This window comes from Schistocerca nitens, chromosome 1 (genome assembly GCF_023898315.1).
Source record: "Schistocerca nitens isolate TAMUIC-IGC-003100 chromosome 1, iqSchNite1.1, whole genome shotgun sequence".
Classification (NCBI taxonomy): Eukaryota; Metazoa; Arthropoda; class Insecta; order Orthoptera; family Acrididae; genus Schistocerca; species Schistocerca nitens.
The window spans coordinates 57,902,718-57,925,815 of record NC_064614.1 but is presented as its reverse complement, the minus strand read 5'-3'; the positions used below and the strand labels follow the sequence as shown (position 1 = coordinate 57,925,815).

Genomic DNA, 23,098 nt, shown 5'->3' with positions numbered 1-23,098 from the left:
GGAGATAAGATACTGCGTGAAGAGTTTGACAGAGCACTGAAAGACCTAAGTCGACACAAGGCCCCGGGAGTAGACAACATTCCATTAGAACTACTGACGGCCTTGGGAGAGCCAGTCATGACAAAACTCTACCATCTGGTGAGCAAGATGTATGAGACAGGCGAAATACCCACAGACTTCAAGAAGAATATAATAATTCCAATACCAAAGAAAGCAGGTGTTGACAGATGTGAAAATTACCGAACTATCAGTTTAATAAGTCACAGCTGCAAAATACTATCGCGAATTCTTTACAGACGAATGGAAAAACTGGTAGAAGCGGACCTCGGGGAAGATCAGTTTGGATTCCGTAGAAATGTTGGAACACGTGAGGCAATACTAACCTTACGACTTATCTTAGAAGAAAGATTAAGGAAAGGCAAACCTACGTTTCTAGCATTTGTAGACTTAGAGAAAGCTTTTGACAACGTTAACTGAAATACTCTCTTTCAAATTCTGAAGGTGGCAGGGGTAAAATACAGGGAGCGAAAGGCTATTTACAATTGTACAGAAACCAGATGGCAGTTATAAGAGTCGAGGGGCATGAAAGGGAAGCAGTGGTTGGGAAAGGAGTGAGACAGGGTTGTAGCCTCTCCCCGATGTTATTCAATCTGTATATTGAGCAAGCAGTAAAGGAAACAAAAGAAAAATTCAGAGTAGGTATTAAAATTCATGGAGAAGAAGTAAAAACTTTGAGGTTCGCCGATGACATTGTAATTCTGTCAGAGACAGCAAAGAACTTGGAAGAGCAGTTGAACGGAATGGACAGTGTCTTGAAAGGAGGATATAAGATGAACATCAACAAAAGCAAAACGAGGATAATCGAATGTAGTCAAATTAAATCGGGTGATGCTGAGGGGATTAGATTAGGAAATGAGACACTTAAAGTAGTAAAGGAGTTTTGCTATTTAGAGAGTAAAATAACTGATGATGGTCGAAGTAGAGAGGATATAAAATGTAGACTGGCAATGGCAAGGAAATCGTTTCTGAAGAAGAGAAATTTGTTAACATCGAGTATAGATTTAAGTGTCAGGATGTCGTTTCTGAAAGTATTTGTATGGAGTGTAGCCATGTATGGAAGTGAAACATGGACGATAACCAGTTTGGACAAGAAGAGAATAGAAGCTTTCGAAATGTGGTGCTACAGAAGAATGTTGAAGATAAGGTGGGTAGATCACGTAACTAATGAGGAGGTATTGAAAAGGATTGGGGAGAAGAGAAGTTTCTGGCACAACTTGACTAGAAGAAGGGATCGGTTGGTAGGACATGTTTTGAGGTATCAAGGGATCACAAATTTAGCATTGGAGGGCAGCGTGGAGGGTAAAAATCGTAGAGGGAGACCAAGAGATGAATGCACTAAGCAGATTCAGAAGGATGTATGTTGCAGTAGGTACTGGGAGATGAAGAAGCTTGCACAGGATAGAGTAGCATGGAGAGCTGCATCAAGCCAGTCTCAGGACTGAAGACCACAACAACAACAACAACAACAACAACAACATCGCGTAATCGTCAGAGTCGCAGACGCATTTTCTCTGATGTTTCTGCAGATACCGGCAATTTCGTTTTTGCAATGTGTAGCTAGTCAGTCCTGCAGAGGCTCCTCATCTAGTAAGTCTCTCAGTTTGCTGTTTCTCCCTCTCTCTTGTGTTTCTTCAGTTTGGTATAAGTGCACCATTTTTCATGAACATTCTTTTATTTGATCTTAATCAGAAGTCACGTAACAGATTAAAAAAGACACAGCCTCACATGGAACGACCATTTCTTTCAGTGAAGAATGCTGTGTAAAAACCGTTTTATCAGAGCTTTCGTGAAGAATGTCCTCAACCTAGAAAGTGGCGCGGTCGTTCCTCGTACCTGATGGTTTTAGGCTGTTTTGACATCTAGGAACTCATTCAAAGCAAACTGCTACATTCAGTCACTGAACACCAGATGGATAAAGACTGCAGTTGTTTAACACCACCTTAACCGTACTATAAGAAGGTGTACACCGTGGTGCACGTTTCAACTGACTTACAGTGAAAAACACGTTCTAAATAAAAAAAAATCATATTAAGAAATGAAGTTTGAAAGCCACAAATGTCGTTTTTTAAATTAGCGTTTTGTAAGCTGTATTTCTTTACCGTTTACGTAAACTAGATGCTATGGTGCAGATTGTTCCACGAAACGTAACAAAATAACAGCCTAACAAGAAATCAGGGGCTCAGACACATTTGTGGCGAGTGGCCTTTAAACCTATGCCAGATGTGCCTTATTTTTTATTACTCGTTTCAAGCGTAAAACAAGATGATTGAAGTTTCTCATATTAACAAAATGGAAGGTGCGCTCTATATTTAACTAAAAAAAATTTCTGTAGCCAAGATCGCATTAATTAATATTTATTATGGACGACCGGTTGTGCTGATTTTCAAAAATTTTATAGTTATAAATGGCGTTTCATTATGCGTTTCCGTATGGGATATTATCTTTCAAAAAGATGAAGTTAAAACCTTCCACTTCCGAGAAGTCTATAATGATTTCGATGTATATTTTTACGCCTTCTTCCTTTCAGTTACAGATTGAGCTTGAAACATTTGCCTCTAGCAAAAATCTCGTAAAGATCTGATTTTTTATTCATGAAGGCTTTTTAGTTGTTTTGTTGCTGGGAAAAGTACAGCTGCCAAGTACAAATTAACATCCCATTATAACATTAAATGGTCATTCATAATAAATATCGGTTGATTCAACTTATTTCTATCCAGTACACTATTAAGAACAATTTCTTTATACAGATCGTGCTTTAAATTCTCAAAATGGAGATTTGTAACCGGTAATGCATTTTTCTATAAACAAGTGTTAAATGTTTGAGCCAGTGTTAATATTGCTCATTGAATTCCACTTCGTGCGAGACTACTGTATACGTTACATATTACTGTGTCCTCTTCTTTTATAACTGCAGACCATTCCTCTATATGCAGGATTAACGTTTAAAGATCTCAAGGTGGTGGAACACGTAACAAAACCCATTACAGCAACAAAATATTTATTTCAGCGTTCACGACTTTAGTTTATCCACAGGTTGTGGTCGTCTAAAGCGGAGATATTCGTAAGAAAACAAGACATCTTTGAGCTCAGCTTCACGTTTATGAAAGTTGTTTCTGTTGATAACAAGACTGAAAGCTAGAAATCTGATACCTTACATTAATGGCTGCTCGAAAGAGGTTTTATTTCTGCCTGGACATCGCTTTGATAACCGCAAAGCTGTTTCTACGAGGTTGTGCTCTGAGGTAGCAGTCCTCTAGAACATGATGATGATGATGATGATGATGATGATGATGATGATGAAGTCCCATACTCCGTGACGGAGCGTAGGGGAACGATGCGGGAGACCCGCACCGTCGTACTAGGCAAGGTCCTAACGGAGGTGGTTTGCCATTGCCTTCCTCCGACCATAATGGCGATGAATGATGATGATGATGACGACACAATAATACCCAGTCATCTCGAGGCAGGAAAAATCCTTGACCCCGCCGGGAATCGAACCCTGGACCCCGTGCTCGGGAAGAGAGAAAGCTACCGCGAGACCACCGGTAGCGGACCTCTATAACGTAGAACTACTGAAACCTAACTAACGTAAGGACATCACGCACATCCATGCGCGAGGCAGGATTCGAACCTGCGACCGTAGCGGTCGCGCGGTTCCAGACTGTAGCGCCTAGAACCGCTCGGCCACTCCGGTCGGCGCTCCCGAAGAATGTTAACTCCTTATCCTTTACTTAGATCTTATTCTGCACCATCATCTTTAAAGTAGACGAATTGCGAGCGAATACATCGATCCCAACGCTTCTGACGCTTCTGTTTCCTGGAAATCTTCTTTTGTCCTCATTTGGTGTAATATTGCGCGGTCTGGGGTCCTTACCAGATAGGATTAATGGAGTGCATCAAGAAAGTTCAAAGAGCAGCAGCACGTTTCGTATTATCTCGAGCGTCACTGACATGATGCAGGATTTGGGGTGGACATAATTAAAATAAAGGTGTCTTTCATTGCGGCGGAATCTTCTCATGAAATTTCAGTAACGAACTTTCTCCTCCGAATGCGAAAATATTTTTTTGACGCCGACCTATACACGGAGAAACCATCATCATAAAAAAATATGGGAAATCGGAGCACGAACGGAAAAATACAAGTGTTCGTTTACTGCGCCCGCTGTTCGAGATTGGAATAATAGAGAATTATTGTGACGGCGGTTCGATGAAAGTGTGATTTGGAGAGCATCCATGTAGCTGTAGATGTAAGTCGTTTAATACCGTTCGCGACTGCTCTTGAATCTCTTCCATTAAATCAAATCTTCGCCTACAACGTAACTTTCGTTTTGGGAAAGAGGGAGAATTCACACGTAGATGAGTGTGATGAGTACTACGGTTGGGGAACAATAGTACTTGCTTTCGTTAATAATTCCAGAATAATTTGGGCCGTATGCGGTCGTGCATTGTCATGTTGGAGTACTCAGTCGTTCGTGCGCCCCCTTCTGTGGCTGTTTACCCCTCATGTCCTGGCTCAAACGTCTTAGAACATCGGAATAGAAGTTTTCACTGACTGCTGACCAGAAGAGACGAACACTTTGGCCAGAGGATTTAACCCCTTAATGCCCAGTGACGCGAATTCGCATCATTACCAGTGCTGTGCTACTAACTGGAAGGTTAATTGTTTTTGAATGCCACTGCCGATAGACGATTTATTAATGAAGCTACCAACGCTTCTGACAAGTGCTGCATTCTCCAGTCTTTCGGGTACCTCTAATGTACCACAATTTTTTATTTTTATCTCTCATCTACAAATTTATTGAGACGTTAAGGGGGTTAATGTGATACATGTCACTTGCAGAGCTTTTTTTTTTTTTTTTTTTTTTTTTTTTGCCGAAGTAGAAAAGAACTCCCATACATTGAAACCACTGCTGCTTATTTTCATGTCGTAGCCATAAATCCAACTGCCGTCAGCTGTGACAGCGTTGAAAGTAAGTGTACGTTGCCTAGAAGTAGTTGTTTAAGGGGCTCCGGAAAGGCTCAAAATCATGAAACGTTCAATTTTTACTTTTTTGCGTTTTCTGAATCTGCAGACTATTACCTTTTAATAGATATATAATTTATTCAATTCCGAAGACTACAACTACTTTTAAATTTTTTTTGAAATGTGTTCTACATGGGCGTGACCCAGTGTGGCGCTGTTAAACTGCTGTCAAATGGTGTTATTATTAACGTCCGTGTTCATCAGGTACATTTTAGTGATGTGAGATAAAGTATGTGTTGTGGCTAACCTGTGATGGTTCAATATATATCGCTGGTGTGATTGTCGATTGTTTCATGTTTATTTACTCTGTCGTTATCTCGAAAATATTCGTAATTAATTCTGTTTCTTGAGTCTCTGTTTTGTTGAAGTATAATAATGAGTAAAAGTAAAGTTATTAGAAAGCCTCTGAAGGCTTTTAAGAAAAGGAGAAATGTTGGAAAGCCAATGTATTTAGAAATATGGGAATGAAGATAGGTTCTAACATGGTACGAGCGATGCTTGCTTTAGACAAGGAACGCCTTCGGGCTGCAGACAGCGCTGTAAAGAGTCTAGAAATACAAGCAAGAGTAAACAGGAGGAGGAACAAGAGGAAGCTGGAGGAGGAGTTTGCAGAGGATGAAGATAATCCATCCTATGGACCTGGAATGCACTAAAAAGTTAATCCAATCTTTGTCGCTCGATTCCCAAAACTTTTATTTTCTCATACTTATTACATGTTTTCTAAGGATCTTCCAAACATATTTGTTTCAAACTTTCAGTAAATGTTACACAGTACCTTCTGCATAATTTAACACAGCCTTTTTCCAAAAAACTGTATATTTTTGAATATATAAATAAAAATTGCGAAAAAATGTTGTGAATTTTCATTACAATTGAAAAAAAATCATCTTTAATAACTGAACTAAAATTTTGTTAAATCCCTGTGTTAAGTTGTAGCCCATATTCCAATAAATAATCTGTAAAAAGTTCAACTTCCTACCTCAAATACTTTGTGAGGAAAGATGTAATTTATAAGCGTTATTTTAACATTGCAAGTATAGGGCGTTCCGGAGCCCCTTAAATTCCCTGCGGACTTCCACACGATATTGCTCCTGACGGTATTCAAGCACTCGTGGCACAAACTTCGCTGCAGTCCCTCTCATGTTCAATTCTACCGACAGAATAAGTTCCTGTCTACCATAATTTATTCCAAAAGTTTTACGTAGGTCTCGAATGTTCTGTCCACGATATCACGGAATCAGGTCCCACATTTTATGAACATTTTGTTTTGGTGTGAAGACTGCAATTGACGATTGAATAGTCAATGGATGTTCGACTGTTATTTGGTCAGTACCTGAACTAAAGCATTGTCATCAACAGCTTGCTTCGACGTTTAGTGTGTTTCCTCAGCAGTTTAAAACAAACTGTATGCAGTCATGATGCTCATTCGAGACATCAATCGCGAAACTGCAAACTCTAAGAAACAGGATAAAGGAAATATATTATAGGAATGTGTGGTGTCAAGCATTCATATAATCTATTCGCCTCGATAGCGAATGAATGTACAGCCCTCAGTGCGGATGCACATTTACGTTTGACCTCGAGCGGGAATCTAAAATTAATGAGCATGGAGAACACGGGCGGAGACTGTGAAGAGGTGGCGGTAGGTGAGACTGTGTGGTGGCCTGGATAGTTTGCCGAGGTGGTCTGCACATTCGCGATGAACACTGTGTCCGGGTTGTTTGTTAATGTGACGGCCTAGTAAGTAGGAGACGCGGGTTTGATTACCTGTCTGGCAAACATTTTCACTCGTCGCCGCTGATTCCGCATAAAGTCCCGAAGCAGATGATATCACTAGTCCCTTCACGTTCCTTTTTCCCCTCCTCCTCCAATTTACATAAAGGAAGTATGGTAACCAAACAGCTCAGCTGGAAGCCACTGGCGTACTGGTAGGAGGATGTAGGCAGTAACACGAAGTGATATGAAACTTTCTGGCAGATTAAAACTGTGTGCCGGACCGAGACTCGAACTCGGGACCTTTGCCTTTCGCGGGCAAGTGCTCTACCAACTGAGCTACCGAAGCACGACTCACGCCCGGTACTCACAGCTTTACTTCTGCCAGTACCTCGTCTCCTACCTTCCAAACTTTACAGAAGCTCTCCTGCGAACCTTGCAGAACTAGCACTCCTGAAAGAAAGGATATTGCGGAGACATGGCTTAGCCACAGCCTGGGGGATGTTTCCAGAATGAGATTTTCACTCTGCAGCGGAGTGTGCGCTGATATGAAACTTCCTGGCAGATTAAAACTGTGTGCCCGACCGAGACTCGAACTCCGGAGCTTTGCCTTTCGCGGGCAAGTGCTCTACCATCTGAGCTACCGAAGCACGACTCACGCCCGGTACTCACAGCTTTACTTCTGCCAGTACCTCGTCTCCTACCTTCCAAACTTTACAGAAGCTCTCCTGCGAACCTTGCAGAACTAGCACTCCTGAAAGAAAGGATATTGCGGAGACATGGCTTAGCCACAGCCTGGGGGATGTTTCCAGAATGAGATTTTCACTCTGCAGCGGAGTGTGCGCTGATATGAAACTTCCTGGCAGATTAAAACTGTGTGCCGGACCGGGACTCGAACTGGGGTCCTTTTCCTTTCGCGGGCAAGTGCCCTACCAACTGAGCTACCAAAGCACGACTCACGCCTCGTCCTCACAGCTTTACTTCTGCCAGTATCTCGTCTCCTACCTTCCAAACTTCACAGAAGCTCTCCTGCGAACCTTGCAGAACTAGCACTCCTGAAAGAAAGGATATTGCGGAGACATGGCTTAGCCGCTGGCAGAAGTAAAGCTGTGAGGACGGGGCGTGAGCCGTGCTTGGGTAGCTCAGTTGGTAAAGCACATGCCCGCGAAAGGCGAAGGTCCCGAGTTCGAGTCTCGGTCCGGCACACAGTTTTAATCTGCCAGGAAGTTTCATATCAGCGCACTCTCCGCTGCTGAGTGAAAATCTCATTCTGGACCTAGTGATATTTCAGAGAACTCGTAACTACTCGGCTGCAATTTTCAAATTTCAGGAACTTTTGGATACCACCTCTGCATTAAACTGTTACCTCTAGATTAAATTGTTGCGCTCAGGCAAGTAGAATACAGCCATTCCTGTGAATGGAACCACTGTAACTCAGGTGAGAGAATATCGACAACTGGCTGTTATCGCCTCTCAACCACGAAGTACAGTCACTAGTGACTGAAAACCATAGTCGCCTAGAACCACGCCCGTAGAAACATACATACAATCGCATTATGTGGCGCGATGATGCAATGAAACAGTGTAGAGCCCATTTCGTCATGAATGTTATTTTTCCAAGCCGTCTATGCTAAGGTTGCCACAAAAATGGTTCAAATGGCTCTGAGCACTATGGGACTCAACTGCTGTGGTCATAAGTCCCCTAGAACTTAGAACTACTTAAACCTAACTAACCTAAGGACAGCACACAACACCCAGCCATCACGAGGCAGAGAAAATCCCTGACCCCGCCGGGAATCGAACCCGGGAACCAGGGCGTGGGAATCGAGAACGCTACCGCACGACCACGAGATGCGTAAGGTTGCCACAAAACCAACGTTTGCCATACGGAGATGGATCAACGTCTGCTGGGCTAGTACACCTTCTAATGAACTCCGCACTATAAAGTAGACAATTGCTCCATGGTACTCCTTCCGTTCCTCTCGGAAGGAATTCACCGTTGTATGTTGCCTCTATCGGTCACACCAGACTGAGCTGTAGTTTTATTTTACGTAACGAGCCATCCCCACATTTTGGTTGTACACCCTTCCTGACTGTAGCTCTTATCCTGGTGGAGTGCCCTGTCCTTCATCTCCATGCTAAACCTCGACTTCCGAACCTTTTACCTCTCACATTAGTGGACGACTGACGGACAATTGAACTGGTTCTGTGTTCTCTCTTTGACTATGGTTTTTAATCTCAGATGTTGTCGTGGTCTTCCGTCCAGAGACTGGTTTGATGCAACTCTTCATGCTACTCTATCATGTGTAAGCTTCTTCATTTCCAAGTAACTACTGCAACCTACATCCTACTTAATCTGCTTAGTGTATTCATCTCTTGGTCTCCCTCTACGATTTTTACCCTCCACGCTGCCCTCCAATGCTACATTGGCGGTCCCTTAATGCTTCCGAACATATCCTACCAACCGATCCCTTCTTCTAGTCAAGTTGTGCCACAAACTCCTCTCCTCCCCAATTTTATTCAATACCTCCTCATTAGTTACGTGATCTACCCATCTAATCTTCAGCGTTATTCTGTAACACTACATTTCGAAAACTTCTATTCTCTTCCTGTCTAAACTATTTATCGTCATGTTTCACTTTCATACCTGGCTACACTCCATACAAATACTTTCAGAAAAGACTTCCTGACCTTGAATCTATATTCTATGTAAACAAATTTATCTTCTTCAGAAACACTTTCCTTACCATTGCCAGTCTACGTTTTATATCCTCTCTACTTCAACCATCATCAGTTATTTTACTTCCCAAATAGCAAAATTCGTTTACTACTTCAAGTGTCTCATTTTCTAATCTAATTCCCTCAATGGACAGACTGAATAACATCGGGAATAGGCTACAACTCTGTCTCACTCCCATCCCTACCACTGCTTCCCTTTCATGCCCCTCGACTCTTATAACTGCCATCTGGTTTCTGTACAAATTGTAAATAGCCTTTTGCTCCCTGTATTTTACCCCTGCCACCTTCAGAATTTGAAAGAGAGTATTCCAGTCAACATTGTCAAAAGCTTTCTCTAAGTCTACAAATGCTAGAAACACAGGTTTGCATTTCCTTAACCTATCTTCTAAGATCATTCGTAGGGTCAGTATTGCCTCACGTGTTCCATCATTTCTACGGAATCCAAACTGATCTTCTCCGGTGTCGACCTATACTAGTTTTTCCATTCGTCTGTAAAGAATTCGTGTCAGTATTTTGCAGCCGTGACTTACTGAACTGAGAATCCGATCATTTTCACACCTGTCAACACCAGCTTTCTTTGGGATTGGAATTATTATACTCTTCTTGAAGTCTGAGGGAATTTATAACAACGTTTTGAACTACCTTAGTCGTGGGACGGTTTGTTAGGGGCGGGGGGCGTCTCTTGCTATGAACTGGATCTGAGGTACACTCGACCCTGTCTCCATTGCCTGCTGCCTCTGCAATTCCTCCTTTGATTCGTTTGGATTGCTTTGGAGTGGTTTGCCTTTGTTTCTGTCGCACCCTGTATGCCGTCCTTAGGAGTAGCACTTCATTGATTAGTGGGTGGTGTCCCCCCTTTTAGCGCTTTGCCTAAGATGGATCGGGGTGGGACGTCTATTAGTCTCTCCCTCGACACCCACGTATGGCCTTATCTATTTCTGTCACTTTGATTTAGTATTGACAGTCCAGCTGATATTCATTACATTCTCAGCCTTTTACCTTTAATGTTCCGGATCTCTTGATTCTGTATGTGTTTCCTTTATCAGGTTGACGGGGTTTGGATGTGGATGGAGTTTCTCTCGTCGTAGCTGAGCCATGGGAGGCAACTCATCTGCTCTGATTTACTGCTCTGTAATTATATTTATAGTCTGGCATCAGTATTGTCTTCAGTGCCTTGTTGTTACCACCCCTACGTCCTTTCCTCATTCGATCACATTCTTGGTCGACATCGCTACCTCCGGATAAATGACCCTTTACCCGAGGGTTTTAGGATTTCACAATTTAGTCCTTACCTCAACGAACCAATGCTTTGCGACGAAAGTAGCCGTAATTATTTTAATAACTAAATTTTCTTAGACACTCTTCAGCCGTTATGGTTTCAGAATTCCTCAGGTTCTTCCAGTTCATTAAATTACAGCTGCATTTATAACTTTCTTCCTTTCTCTTATACATTGCGAAGCACATACAGATCAAAATCCGAATGCACTCTGAGGACTGGGCTCGAATCTGCGACGTTTTGCCAGTGGAAACTCGCCTTTCGACCCACAGCTAACAAACCCAGAGACTTAAAAATAAGAAATTAAATTACGTCTTTGTTCGTGTATTACGTTTGCTTGGTTGAGGAGGTTGTCGTGATATGACATGAAGAAAATGTGATTTTAAACTTGACGCATACACAACATAAACCAAGGCTTAGTAAATAACACCTATCTGCGTGATCATACGCTACTGGCCATTAAAATTGCTGCACCACGAAGATGTCGTGCTACAGACGCGAAATTTAACCCACAGGAAGAAGATTATGTGATATGCAAATGATCAGCTTTTCAGATCATTCACACAAGGTTGGCGCCGGTGGCGACACCTACAACGTGCTGACATGAGGAAAGTTTCCAACCGATTTCTCGTACACAAACAGCAGTTGACCGGCGTTGCCAGGTGAAACGTTGTTGTGATGCCTCGTGTAAGGAGGAGAGATGCGTACCATCACGTTTCCGACTTTGATAAAGGTCGGATTGTAGCCTATCGCGATTGCGGTTTATCGTATCGCGACACTGCTGCTCGCGTTGGTCGAGATCCAATGACTGTTAGCAGAATATGGCGTCGGTGGGTTCAGTAAGGTAATACGGAACGCCGAGCTCGATCCCAACGGCCTCGTATCACTAGCAGTCGAGATGACAGGCATCTTATCCGCATGGCTGTAACGGATCGTGCAGCTACGTTTCGATCCCTAAGTCAGAAGAGGGGAAAGTTGCAAGACAACAACCATCTGCAGGGACAGTTCGACGACGTCTGCAGCAGCATGGACTATAAGCTCGGAGACCATGGCTGCTGTTACCGTTGATGCTGCATCACGGATAGGAGCGCCTGCGATGGTGTACTCAACGATGAACCTGGGTGCACGAATGGCAAAACGTCTTTTTTTTTATGAATCCAGGTTCCGTTTACAACATCATGATTATCTCATCCGTGTTTGGCGACATCGCGGTGAACGCACATTGGAAGCGTGTATTCGTCATCGCCATATTGGCGTATCACACGGCGTGATGGTATGGGGTACCATTGGTTACACGTCTCGATCACCTCTTGCTCACATTGACCGCACTTTGAATGAATAGTGGACGTTACGTTTCAGATGTGTTACGACCCGTGGATCTACCCTTCATTGGATCCCCGGGAAACACTACATTTCAGCAGCATAATGCACGACCGCATGTTGCAGGTCCTGTACGGGCCTTTCTGGATACAGAAAACGTTCGACTGCTGCCCTGGCCAGCACATTAACCAGATCTCTCACCAATTGGAAACGTGTGGTCAATGGTCGCCGAGCAACTGGCTCGTCACAATACACCAGTCACTACTCTTGATGAACTGTGGTATCGTCTTGAAGCTGCATGGGCAGCTGTATCTGTACACGCCATCCAAGCTCTGTTTGACTCAATGCCCAGGCGTATCAAGGCCAATGTTACGGCCAGAGGTGGTTGTTTGGGTACTGATTTCTCATTATGTATGCACCCAAATTGCGTGAAAATGTAATCACATGTCAGTTCTAGTATAATATATTTGTCCAATGAATGCCTGTTTATCATCCGCCTTTCTTCTTGGTGTAGCAATTTTAATGGCCAGTAGTGTAGGTAGAGCTAGACACATGGGACCTTCCATTTCAGAAATCGGCAGAGAATTCAATATTCCGAATCCACTGTGTCAGGAGTGTGCCCAGAATACCAAATTTCAGGCATTACCTCTCACCGCGGTACTCAGTTGTCGACAGCCTTCACTTAACGACGGAGAGCAGCGGCGTTTGCGTAGAGTTGTCAGTGCTAAGTGACAATGAGCATTGCTTGAAATAACGACAGAAATCAATTTGGGACCGCTACGGTCGCAGTTTCGAATCCTGCCTCGGGCAGATGGTTTAAGTAGTTATAAGTTCTAGGGGACTAATGACCTCAGAAGTTAGGTTCCATAGTGCTCAGAGCCACTTGACAGAAAGTCATCAAGTAGTGTTATAGGCCGTTTGCAGTTCTTTTTCTATTTAAACGAAAACAATTTAGGAGACAATATGAGCAGTCGTCTTAGGTTTTTTTTTGCAGATGATACAGTCATTTCTCATTTAGTTAAGTCATCAGAATATCAAAGCAAATTGCAAAACTATTCAGGAAAGATGTTGGTATAGTGAAAAAATAGAGAATTGACCCTAAATAACGAAAAGTGTGGGGTCATCCACATGAGTGCTAAAAGGAAACTTCGATTACATGATAAATCAGTCAAATCTAAGGGCTGTAAATTCAACTAGATACCTAGGAATTACAATTACTAACAACTTAAATTGGAAAGAACACACACACAAAGTGGGGTAGGCTAACTAAAGACTGTGTTTTATTGGCGCGACACTTGGGAAATTTAACAGATCTACTAAAGGGATTGCCTACACTACACTTGTCTGCCCTCTTTAAGAATACTGCTGCGTGGTGCGGGATCCTTACCAGATAAGACAGACGGAGTACATTGAGAAAGTTCAAAGACGGGCAGCATGTTTTGTATTATCGCGTAACAGGGGAGAGAGAGTGTGTCTGAAATGATACGTGATTTGGAGTGGACATTATTAAAACAAATGCGTTTCTAGTTGCGGCGGAATCCTCTCACGAAATTTCAATCTTCTGCTTTCTCCTCCGAATGCGAAAATATTTTATTGACGCCGACTTAAATAGGGAGAAACACGATCGTCATAATAAAGTAAGGAAAATCAGAGTTCTCACGGAAATATATAGGATTCGTTTTTTCCACACACGTATGGGTTGGAATAATATAGAATTAGTCTGAAGGTGGTTCGATGAATCATCTGTCAGCACTTAAATGTGATTTGCAGACTATCCATCTAGATATAGAAGTATTACCTCTCTTCTGCAACTGAATTTTTGTTTTGTTCCGTAACCAAACATGTTACACCCAATTGTTTAATGTGTCTTCATTCATCTATAAAAAATCTATTGATGTAATAATTATTCATTTACTGTAAATATTTTGATTCATTTACTTTTGATATGTAGTTTTTCTTACTGGGACCTATAATTAACTTATTTACATTAGTTGTAAGTATACAGATGACACTCCTAACTTGGTCTCTTGATTTTTAACTAGTGCCATGGCATGACTAATTTGATGGGTATGATCATTTACACACTATATGGATGTGTTGTTATACACTTCTGAAAAATATTTAGTTCATTAATGTAAGTTTATTTCTGCACTATGTGAGCTACAAGTTTCTAAATAAAAGTCTTTGGATTAGGAGGAGTTTTCCAATAGTAACTTCAACAGTTTGCCATAAAATTCAGTTTTTATTTCCTCTGTCAGTTTGTGTTCCTCAGTAACTGATCAATGAGTGTGATATCTGTATTAGTAACTTACTTCTGCTGTGATGCTGATTTTCATGAAGAGTAATAGAAGGCAGTTTGTTCTGATTACAGATAAAGCAGCACCTTGTTTGCTTCTGTGAATTTTCTGTTTGTATTGCCAAGGGAGGGTTAAAATTCTATCTTAAACATAAAAATACATAAATTGCAGTAGGGGAATGCTACATATTATTCTTACTGGAGGAATTTTGACTGATGAATATATTCTCTCTTTAAAAAATGAAAATATAATGCTCTTTCAAATATTTGGCCACACAAGTGGTAAATAGTTGAAAAAAAGGGTGTCATATGCACATTAACTTACATCTCCTGTCAGCGATAGATCAACCCTTGTAGCACTGAGCGGATTTTATTTGCCTTGGAATACGAACTCATAATCAAGCAGCATGTTGAACTGCCAATACTGCTCCAGCTTCTGACCAGCCAGAACATTATGACCTCCTACCTAATAATCAGTGTGTCCACCTCTGGCATGGATAACAGTAGTGACATGGAAGCAATGGGGCCTTGGTAGGTCACTGGAGGCAGATGTTTTCAATCAGGTTCAGATCTGGCGAGCTGGGGGAGTCAGCACTTCAATTGGAACTCACCACTGTGTTCTTCAAACAACTCTATCACATCTACATGACTACTCTGCAATTCACATTTAAGTGCTTGGCAGAGGATTCGTCGAACCGCAATCATACTATCTCTCTACCATTCCACTCCCGAACAGCGCGCGGGAAAAACGAACACCTAAACCTTTCTGTTCGATCTCTGATTTCTCTTATTTTATTTTGATGATCATTCGTACCTATGTAGGTTGGGCTCAACAAAATATTTTCGCATTCGGAAGAGAAAGTTGGTGACGGAAATTTCGTAAATAGATCTCGCCGCGACGAAAAACGTCTTTGCTGTAATTTCCATCCCAATTCGCGTATCATATCTGCCACTCTCTCTCCCCTATTACGTGATGATACAAAACGAGCTGCCCCTTTTTGCACCCTTTCGATGTCCTCCGTCAATCACACCTGGTAAGGATCCCACACCGCGCAGCAATATTCTAACAGAGGACGAACGAGTGTAGTGTAAGCTGTCTCTTTAGTGGACTTGTTGCATCTTCTAAGTGTCCTGCCAATGAAACGCAACCTTTGGCTCGCCTTCCCCACAATATTATCTGTGTGGCCTTTCCAACTGAAGTTGTTCGTAATTTTAACACCCAGGTACTTAGTTGAATTGACAGCCTTGAGAATTGTACTATTTATCGAGTAATCGAATTCCAACGGATTTCTTTTGGAACTCATGTGGATCACCTCACACTTTTCGTTATTTAGCGTCAACTGCCACCTGCCACACCATACAGCAATCTTTTCTAAATCGCTTTGCAACTGATACTGGTCTTCGGATGACCTTACTAGACGGTAAATTACAGCATCATCTGCGAACAACCTAAGAGAACTGCTCAGATTGTCACCCAGGTCATTTATATAGATCAGGAACAGCAGAGGTCCCAGGACGCTTCCCTGGGGAACACCTGATATCACTTCAGTTGTACTCGATGATTTGCCGTCTATTACTACGAACTGCGACCTCCCAGAAAGGAAATTACGAATCCAGTCGCACAACTGAGACGATACCCCATAGGCCCACAGCTTGATTAGAAGTAGCTTGTGAGGAACGGTGTCAAAAGCTTTCCGGAAATCTAGAAATACGGAATCAACTTGAGATCCCCTGTCGATAGCGGCCATTACTTCGTGCGAATAAAGAGCTAGCTGCGTTGCACAAGAACGATGTTTTCTGAAACCATTCTGATTACGTATCAATAGATCGTTCCCTTCGAGGTGATTCATAATGTTTGAATACAGTATATGCTCCAAAACCCTACTGCAAACCGACGTCAATGATATAGGTCTGTAGTTAGATGGATTACACCTACTACCCTTCTTAAACACCGGTGCGACCTGCGCAATTTTCCAATCTGTAGGTACAGATCTACCGTTGAGCGAGCGGTTGTATATGAGTGCTGAGTAGGGAGCTATTGAATCAGCGTAATCTGAAAGGAACCTAATCGGTATACAATCTGGACCTGAAGACTTGCCCGCATCAAGCGATTTGAGTTGCTTCGCAACCCCTAAGGTATCTACTTCTAAGAAACTCATGCTAGCAGCTGTTCGTTTTTCAAATTCTGGAATATTCCATTCATCTTCCCTGGTGAAGGAATTTCGGAAAACTGCGTTCAATAACTGCGCTTTAGCGGCACAGTCGTCGGTAACAGTACCATCGGCACTGCGCAGCGAAGGTATTGACTGCGTCTTGCCGCTTGTGTACTTTACATACGACCAGAATTTCTTCGGATTTTCTACCAAATTTCGAGACAATGTTTCGTTGTGGAACCTATTAAAGGCATCTCGCATTGAAGTCCGTGTCAAATTTCGCGCGTCTGTAAATTTTAGCCAATCTTCGGGATTTCGCGTTCTTCTGAACTTCGCATGCTTTTTCCGTTGCCTCTGCAACAGAGTTCGGACCTGTTTTGTGTACCGCGGGGGAACAGTTCCATCTCTTACCAATTTATGAGGTATGAATCTGTCAATTGCTGTTGCTACTATATCTCTGAATTTGAGCCACATCTCGTCTACATTTGCATAGTCAGTTTGGAAGGAATAGAGATTGTCTCTTAGGAAGGCTTCTAGTGACACTTTATCCGCTTTTTTAAATAAAATTATTTTGCGTTTGTTTCTGGTGGATTTGGAAGAAACGGTATTGAACCTAGCTACAACGACCTTGTGATCACTAATCCCTGTATCAGTCATGATGCTCTCTATCAGCTCTGGATTGTTTGTGGCTAAGAGGTCAAGTGTGTTTTCGCAACCATTTACAATTCGCGTGGGTTCGCGGACTAACTACACGAAATAATTTTCGGAGAAAGCATTTAGGACAATCTCGGAAGATGTTTTCTGCCTACCACCGGTTTTGAACAAGTATTTTTGCCAACATATCGAGGGAAGGTTGAAGTCCCCACCAACTATAACCGTATGAGTGGGGTATTTATTTGTTACGAGACTCAAATTTTTTCTGAACTGTTCCGCAACCATATCATCGGAGTCTGGGGGTCGGTAGAAGGAGCCAATTATTAACTTAGTTCGGCTGTTAAGTATAACCTCCACCCATACCAATTCGCACGGAGTATCTACTTCGACTTCACTACAAGATAAACCACTACTGACAGACACAAACACTCCACCACCAATTCTGCCTAATCTATCTTTCCTGAACACCGTCTGAGACTTCGTAAAAATTTCTGCATAACTTATTTCAGGCTTTAGCCAGCTTTCTGTACCTACAACGATTTCAGCTTCTGTGCTTTCTATTAGCGCTTGAAGCTCAGGGACTTTCCCAGCACAACTACAACAATTTACAACTACAATTCCGACTGTTCCTTGATCCAAGCACGTCCTGTATTTGCCATGCACCCTTTGAGATTGCAGCCCACCCCGTACTTTCCCGAGGCCTTCTAACCTAAACAACCGCCCAGTCCACGCCACACAGCCTCCGCTACCCGTGTATCCGCCAGCTGAGTGTAGTGAACTCCTGACCTATTCAGCGGAACCCGAAACCCCACAACCCTATGGCGCAAGTCAAGGAATCTGCAGCCAACACGGTCGCAAAACCGTCTGAGCCTCTGATTCAGACCCTCCACCCGGCTCTGCACCAAAGGTCCGCAGTCTTTTCTGTCAACGATGCTGCAGATGGTGAGCTCTGCCTTCATCTCGTAAGCAAGACCGGCAGCCTTCACCAAATCACATAGCCGCTGGAATCCAGAGAGAATTTCCTCAGATCCAAAGCGACACACGTCATTAGTGCCGACATGTGCCACCACCTGCAGCTGCCTGCACCCTGTGCTCTTCATGGCATCCGGAAGGACTCTTTCCACATCAGGAATGACTCCACCCGGAATGCACACGGAGTGCACACTGGATTTTTTTCCCTCCTTAGCCGCCATATCCATAAGGGGCCCCATTACGTGCCTAACATTGGAGCTCCCAACTACCAATAAGCCCACCCTCTGTGATTGCCCGGACCTTGAAGACTGAGAATCATCCTCTGAAACAGGGAAGGCAGCTGCATCTGGCTCAGCCAGAGACAGTGCCTGAAACCTGTTTATCAGACGCACCAGGGAGGCTTTCTGATCAGCCTCCGGGGACGTCTTTCGCTGCCTGCCACGCCTTGGAACGACCTCCGAATCAACCACGGGGAGAGGGCTCAGCCCCACTTCGGGCAGCAACCGGGGCAACCACAGCGGCAGACCGATCTGGGGACAGACGGGACGAGGTTGACATCCCCGTGATACCTAAGTCCGGCTCCCCACAGTGGTGCCCATTGGCAACAGCCTCAAGCTGCGCGACCGAAGTCAGCGCCGCTTGCAGCTGTGAGCGAAGGGATGTCAACTCAGCCCTCATCCGAACACAGCAATCACAGTCCCTGTCCATTCTAATCGATGTTGAACAACAGTTACTGAAACACGAGTCAGCGCCTAGATAACGCAAGGGAAACACGCAAAGAATGTATTACCTAACCTGTACAAATGCCTAACGACTGCGCTACAATCTGCCTGAATTTACGATTACAGTAACTAAAACTCGAAATTACACCTCCTATATGAAACTCACACGCAATTTAAGTAAGAATCTACGAAGTAAACACTAAAGCGCGATGCTACAACTCTAAAATATTATAAAAGGCCGAAATTTATGAATTAATCAATGCAAGTACCCAAAAACACGCAAAGAAATTAAGAATTAAACTATGTAACAAATAAGTAAGCTAGGGGTATACGACTTGCTGCTGCAGCTGCTTATCCAACGGCGGCAGAGAGCACCTTGTGACATGGCATGTTATCTTTTTGAAAAGTACCACAGCTGCTGAGAAAAATGATTGTCATGAAGTGATTACATGGTTTGTAATCAGTGTATGGTACTCCTTACCCATCAAGGTGCCTTGCACGAGCTCCACTGGACCCATGGATGCCACACGAGTATATTCCACAGAGCATACTGGAGCTGCTGCCAGTTTGTGTTAGTCCCGCAGCACAGATGTCAAGGAGCTGTTGCCCTGGAAGATGATGGATTTCCACCCTCCCATCAGAAAGATGAAGGTATTGGGATCCATAAGACGATGCAGTGCTGATGGTGACATGCCCATTCCAGTTTTAGTTACCGATGTCATGATGTTAACATTGGCACATGCATGGCTCACCAGCTACGGAAGCCCATTATTAGGAGTGTTCACTGGACAATATGTTCAGACACATTGTACCCTGCCCAGCATTAAAGTCTGATGTTAATTCCACCGGTGTTCACCACCGGTCCTGTTTTACCAGTGTGCCCAGCTTACAACATCTGACATCTGTAGTGAAGGGTGGCCACCTAACCCCACAGTGTCTGGATGTGGTTTCACCAAGTGATACTCACTACAGCACTCCTCGAACACCTGACAAGTTGTGCAGTTTCTGAAATGTATGTGGGACATCACAATCTGCTCTTGGTGGCCTGCTCGTTCCCAGATTTAAGCCACCTACACGTTTGGTTATGATGACACTTGAAGTAATTGGTCTACACCACACCAAACAACGATGTGCAGACACTACAGGGTCACGTCTTCAATGTGTGCCATCAGGTACAACAACAACTGAGTGTACTTCAAAGGTTGCATCATTCCTTACACTGAAGGGCAGGGGGAGCACTGTCATGAATGGGCACCACGTTGAACTCCTGTAAATATGTGATTGTCCATTTCCAAACCAATGTTTATTGCACGTAGAAAGTATGCATGTCCTGACTGATCATTTTTTGTTTTTATGAGTATTACCACCTCTTAAAGTACTTGACATTTTTTAACACCCTGTATATGCTTATTTTGAAGCAGTAAGATATACATCCTACGTTAAAGAGAGATGGCTTGTGGTCAATCTACTACTCTTTGATCTTATGAAATATAGAGAGAATGTACAGTTTGTGTGGTTTGAAAGAGTGCAGAGTTATATCCACTTACTTCTATTGAATGACATTATGCATATGAGTTGATTTTGCTCTGAACATATATGCCACAAAGAAAACTTAATATGAACACAAAATAGAATGTCAGACAATTATATAACTTGTTTCATGAGTACGCAGTCATGTCTCAGTATTCCTCTATGCTGAGTGCAACAAATTCATTAATCAGCACTCACTTATTTGGTCTGTTGGTGAGCAGTTATGCAGTAATGAGCTTCAAAGTAGTTTCTAACACCAAAGTATCCTATTAGAGGTTTTTTGTCTTCACATTCCTTGGTCATACCAAATCAACTAACCTGACCATTCATGACAGTAGCTCTAGCTTTTTGTGGAATCTGCTCCACAGTTCAACTTGACATTTTTCATAAGCACAAACCATTATGAGAGGGGAAAGTCAGTATGGTTTCTAAATAGAATTTGAAGTTACAGCTAAATTTCGGCAAATAAGACACCAGTCAATGTTTTTTTCATGAAACTGAGTAAGAAGAATTTTTAGTTTGAAGCATTTACTTGAAAACTATAGTCATTAGTCTTTAATGGATTAAAAAGGCAATGCTTTTGATCTCAATTATACATACTTAAGTCATTTATAGCTATAAATTAAATACATATGTGGTCAAATATTAACTGTTGATCCTCTTGGTTTCAGGTTTCACAAGCAGTGTAGTAGCAAGCAGGATTCAGTTGTTTATGGCTGTCCTATCTAACTTTGGCTCTGTCTACCTTGCATATGTTTTGTACTTCATACTCTATGATTTCTGTGTGATATGTGTTACAACATATATTGTTAATCTTGTTAATTTAATTTTAGTAATATTGAAGTTACGAAAAGTTCCTAGTTCTACTCAGAAGAAAACTACGTCCAAAAAGAAAAAGAATTAAAATGAGTTATTTGTACAGTTACAAGCTAATTGTGTTAATGAAATACCATTCCTTGAACAGGAATGAAGAGTGATCTCATTCAGGGTATATTTTAAGGCCAGTAACATGGTTAAGTCAACAGGTTAAATGGGAAAAGGTGCTACATGTATTTTACTGTCCAAGCTATTAAATGACAAATCAAGTACAAAAGTTGAACCATATATTTTTGGATTATTTGTTTGAACAGTACAGAAAAGCAACAAGTAAATAAAAGTCTGACATGTTGGAAGAAACCATTTCTATTTTAGGACTGAATTTTTACGTCCTTCCTTTACTAGAACAGTTCCATCATATATATGGATTTTTTAATCAAGAGCTTTAAAAATGACAAAATGTACTAAATGTATAATTATTCCAATGAAACTGTGCCATTGTTAAGAATAGAAAATTGAAAGAATACCTTTTAAAAGACATCATTTACAAATAATCTTGTAGATATGTTGTCATAATATGTTTTATTATTGTAAGAAGCATACTTTAATTAAGTAGTTAAGACTGATTCTTTTTTTCATGTCTTTTTCATAATTTTTAGTGTAACCATCAAATGAATAGTACGGACATGCAGGTACTTGAAATATTCTGAGTTTTCTAAGTTCTCTGGATGTTCCTTAATTTTCTTTTGTGAATGGATAAATAAATGCTTCAGAGATTTCCACATCTGCTTTATACTCACCATCATACTTAAAAAGGTTGGATGCTTAAGAGTTCCATTTAGATGTTCCTATGCCTGAAATCACGGTGCTCATGTTTTGTTAGGTCACCTATCATGTTATCAATGAAAAAGCATCTCCAAATGTGTTACATAAATTGTTAGTGTGTAGAAAAATGAAATTGTTAAAAAATTTTATGTACCAGATATATTACAGAAATACTGAGGCAACAGTTAACACACATTTGTAATAATAGTTAAGAATCTGAAAAAATATCTTGAGCTAACTGTAAATGGGAGGAACTTATGCAGTTGTTATTACTCCCATTTACTTCTAGATTAACACTAGTAGTTATTGGGGAAGACAAGAAGTGCAATCTTAAAGTCATAAACACAAAGAAAATTAAAATTTCATTCAGAATCACTTGTATGTGATCACCACAGTAGAAGCTTATTTCTACTAAACCTTAGAGGTTTTTCCAGGTATTGTTTATTTGTGTTCAGCAAAAGTGTAAGTTAAATTGCAATACTTTCTTATCTAGTATGCCACTTGTAAGTAACAATGTCAGAGAAAGTTAATGGAGAGGCACAAATCATGTGCAAGCATTATTTTCATCTGGTCTTAGTATGGAGTATATAATAAAAATCTGAAATATTGTCTCATCTGCTAGTAGTTTCTTCTCTGAGATCCCGCACTGTAAACTAAAGACATGTACTGAAATGATGCTTGCTGAGTTGGCGTTACAGATGATAGCTTAACTCTCAGTAACTCCAAGAAAAATTCACAATAACAAAATGCAGTGTATTAGATAGGTCAGTTTATACACAATGTTCAAATCTTGGAATTCATTTGCGACAGTTGGATGCATCTGACAGGAAATGAGGTTCTCTTAATACATAGTCTTGCAGAGGAAACAAGAAATTCAACAACACCCTGTCAACCACATTTCACTCATCCTAGTTTAGAGTCCTCTACTGAAAGTCAGTTCTGTCGTAACAGCTATTGTCATTGTCATTTCAATCTTCAAATCTTTTATAATTCTTTCCC

At 41.8% G+C, this 23,098-nt stretch overlaps 1 protein-coding gene across 1 annotated transcript in view; it reads left to right on the top strand.

Annotated features, from left to right (window-relative positions):
- The window catches only part of LOC126234545 (vitamin K epoxide reductase complex subunit 1), a 28,150-nt gene extending 5,486 nt beyond the window's left edge, over nt 1-22,664 (top strand). Inside the window, exon 3 of the mRNA XM_049943244.1 lies at nt 21,130-22,664. Coding sequence (XP_049799201.1) covers nt 21,130-21,362 — 233 coding nt within the window. The 3' untranslated portion in view covers nt 21,363-22,664. The remainder of the gene's footprint in view (nt 1-21,129) is intronic.
- Nucleotides 22,665-23,098: the final 434 nt, after the last annotated feature.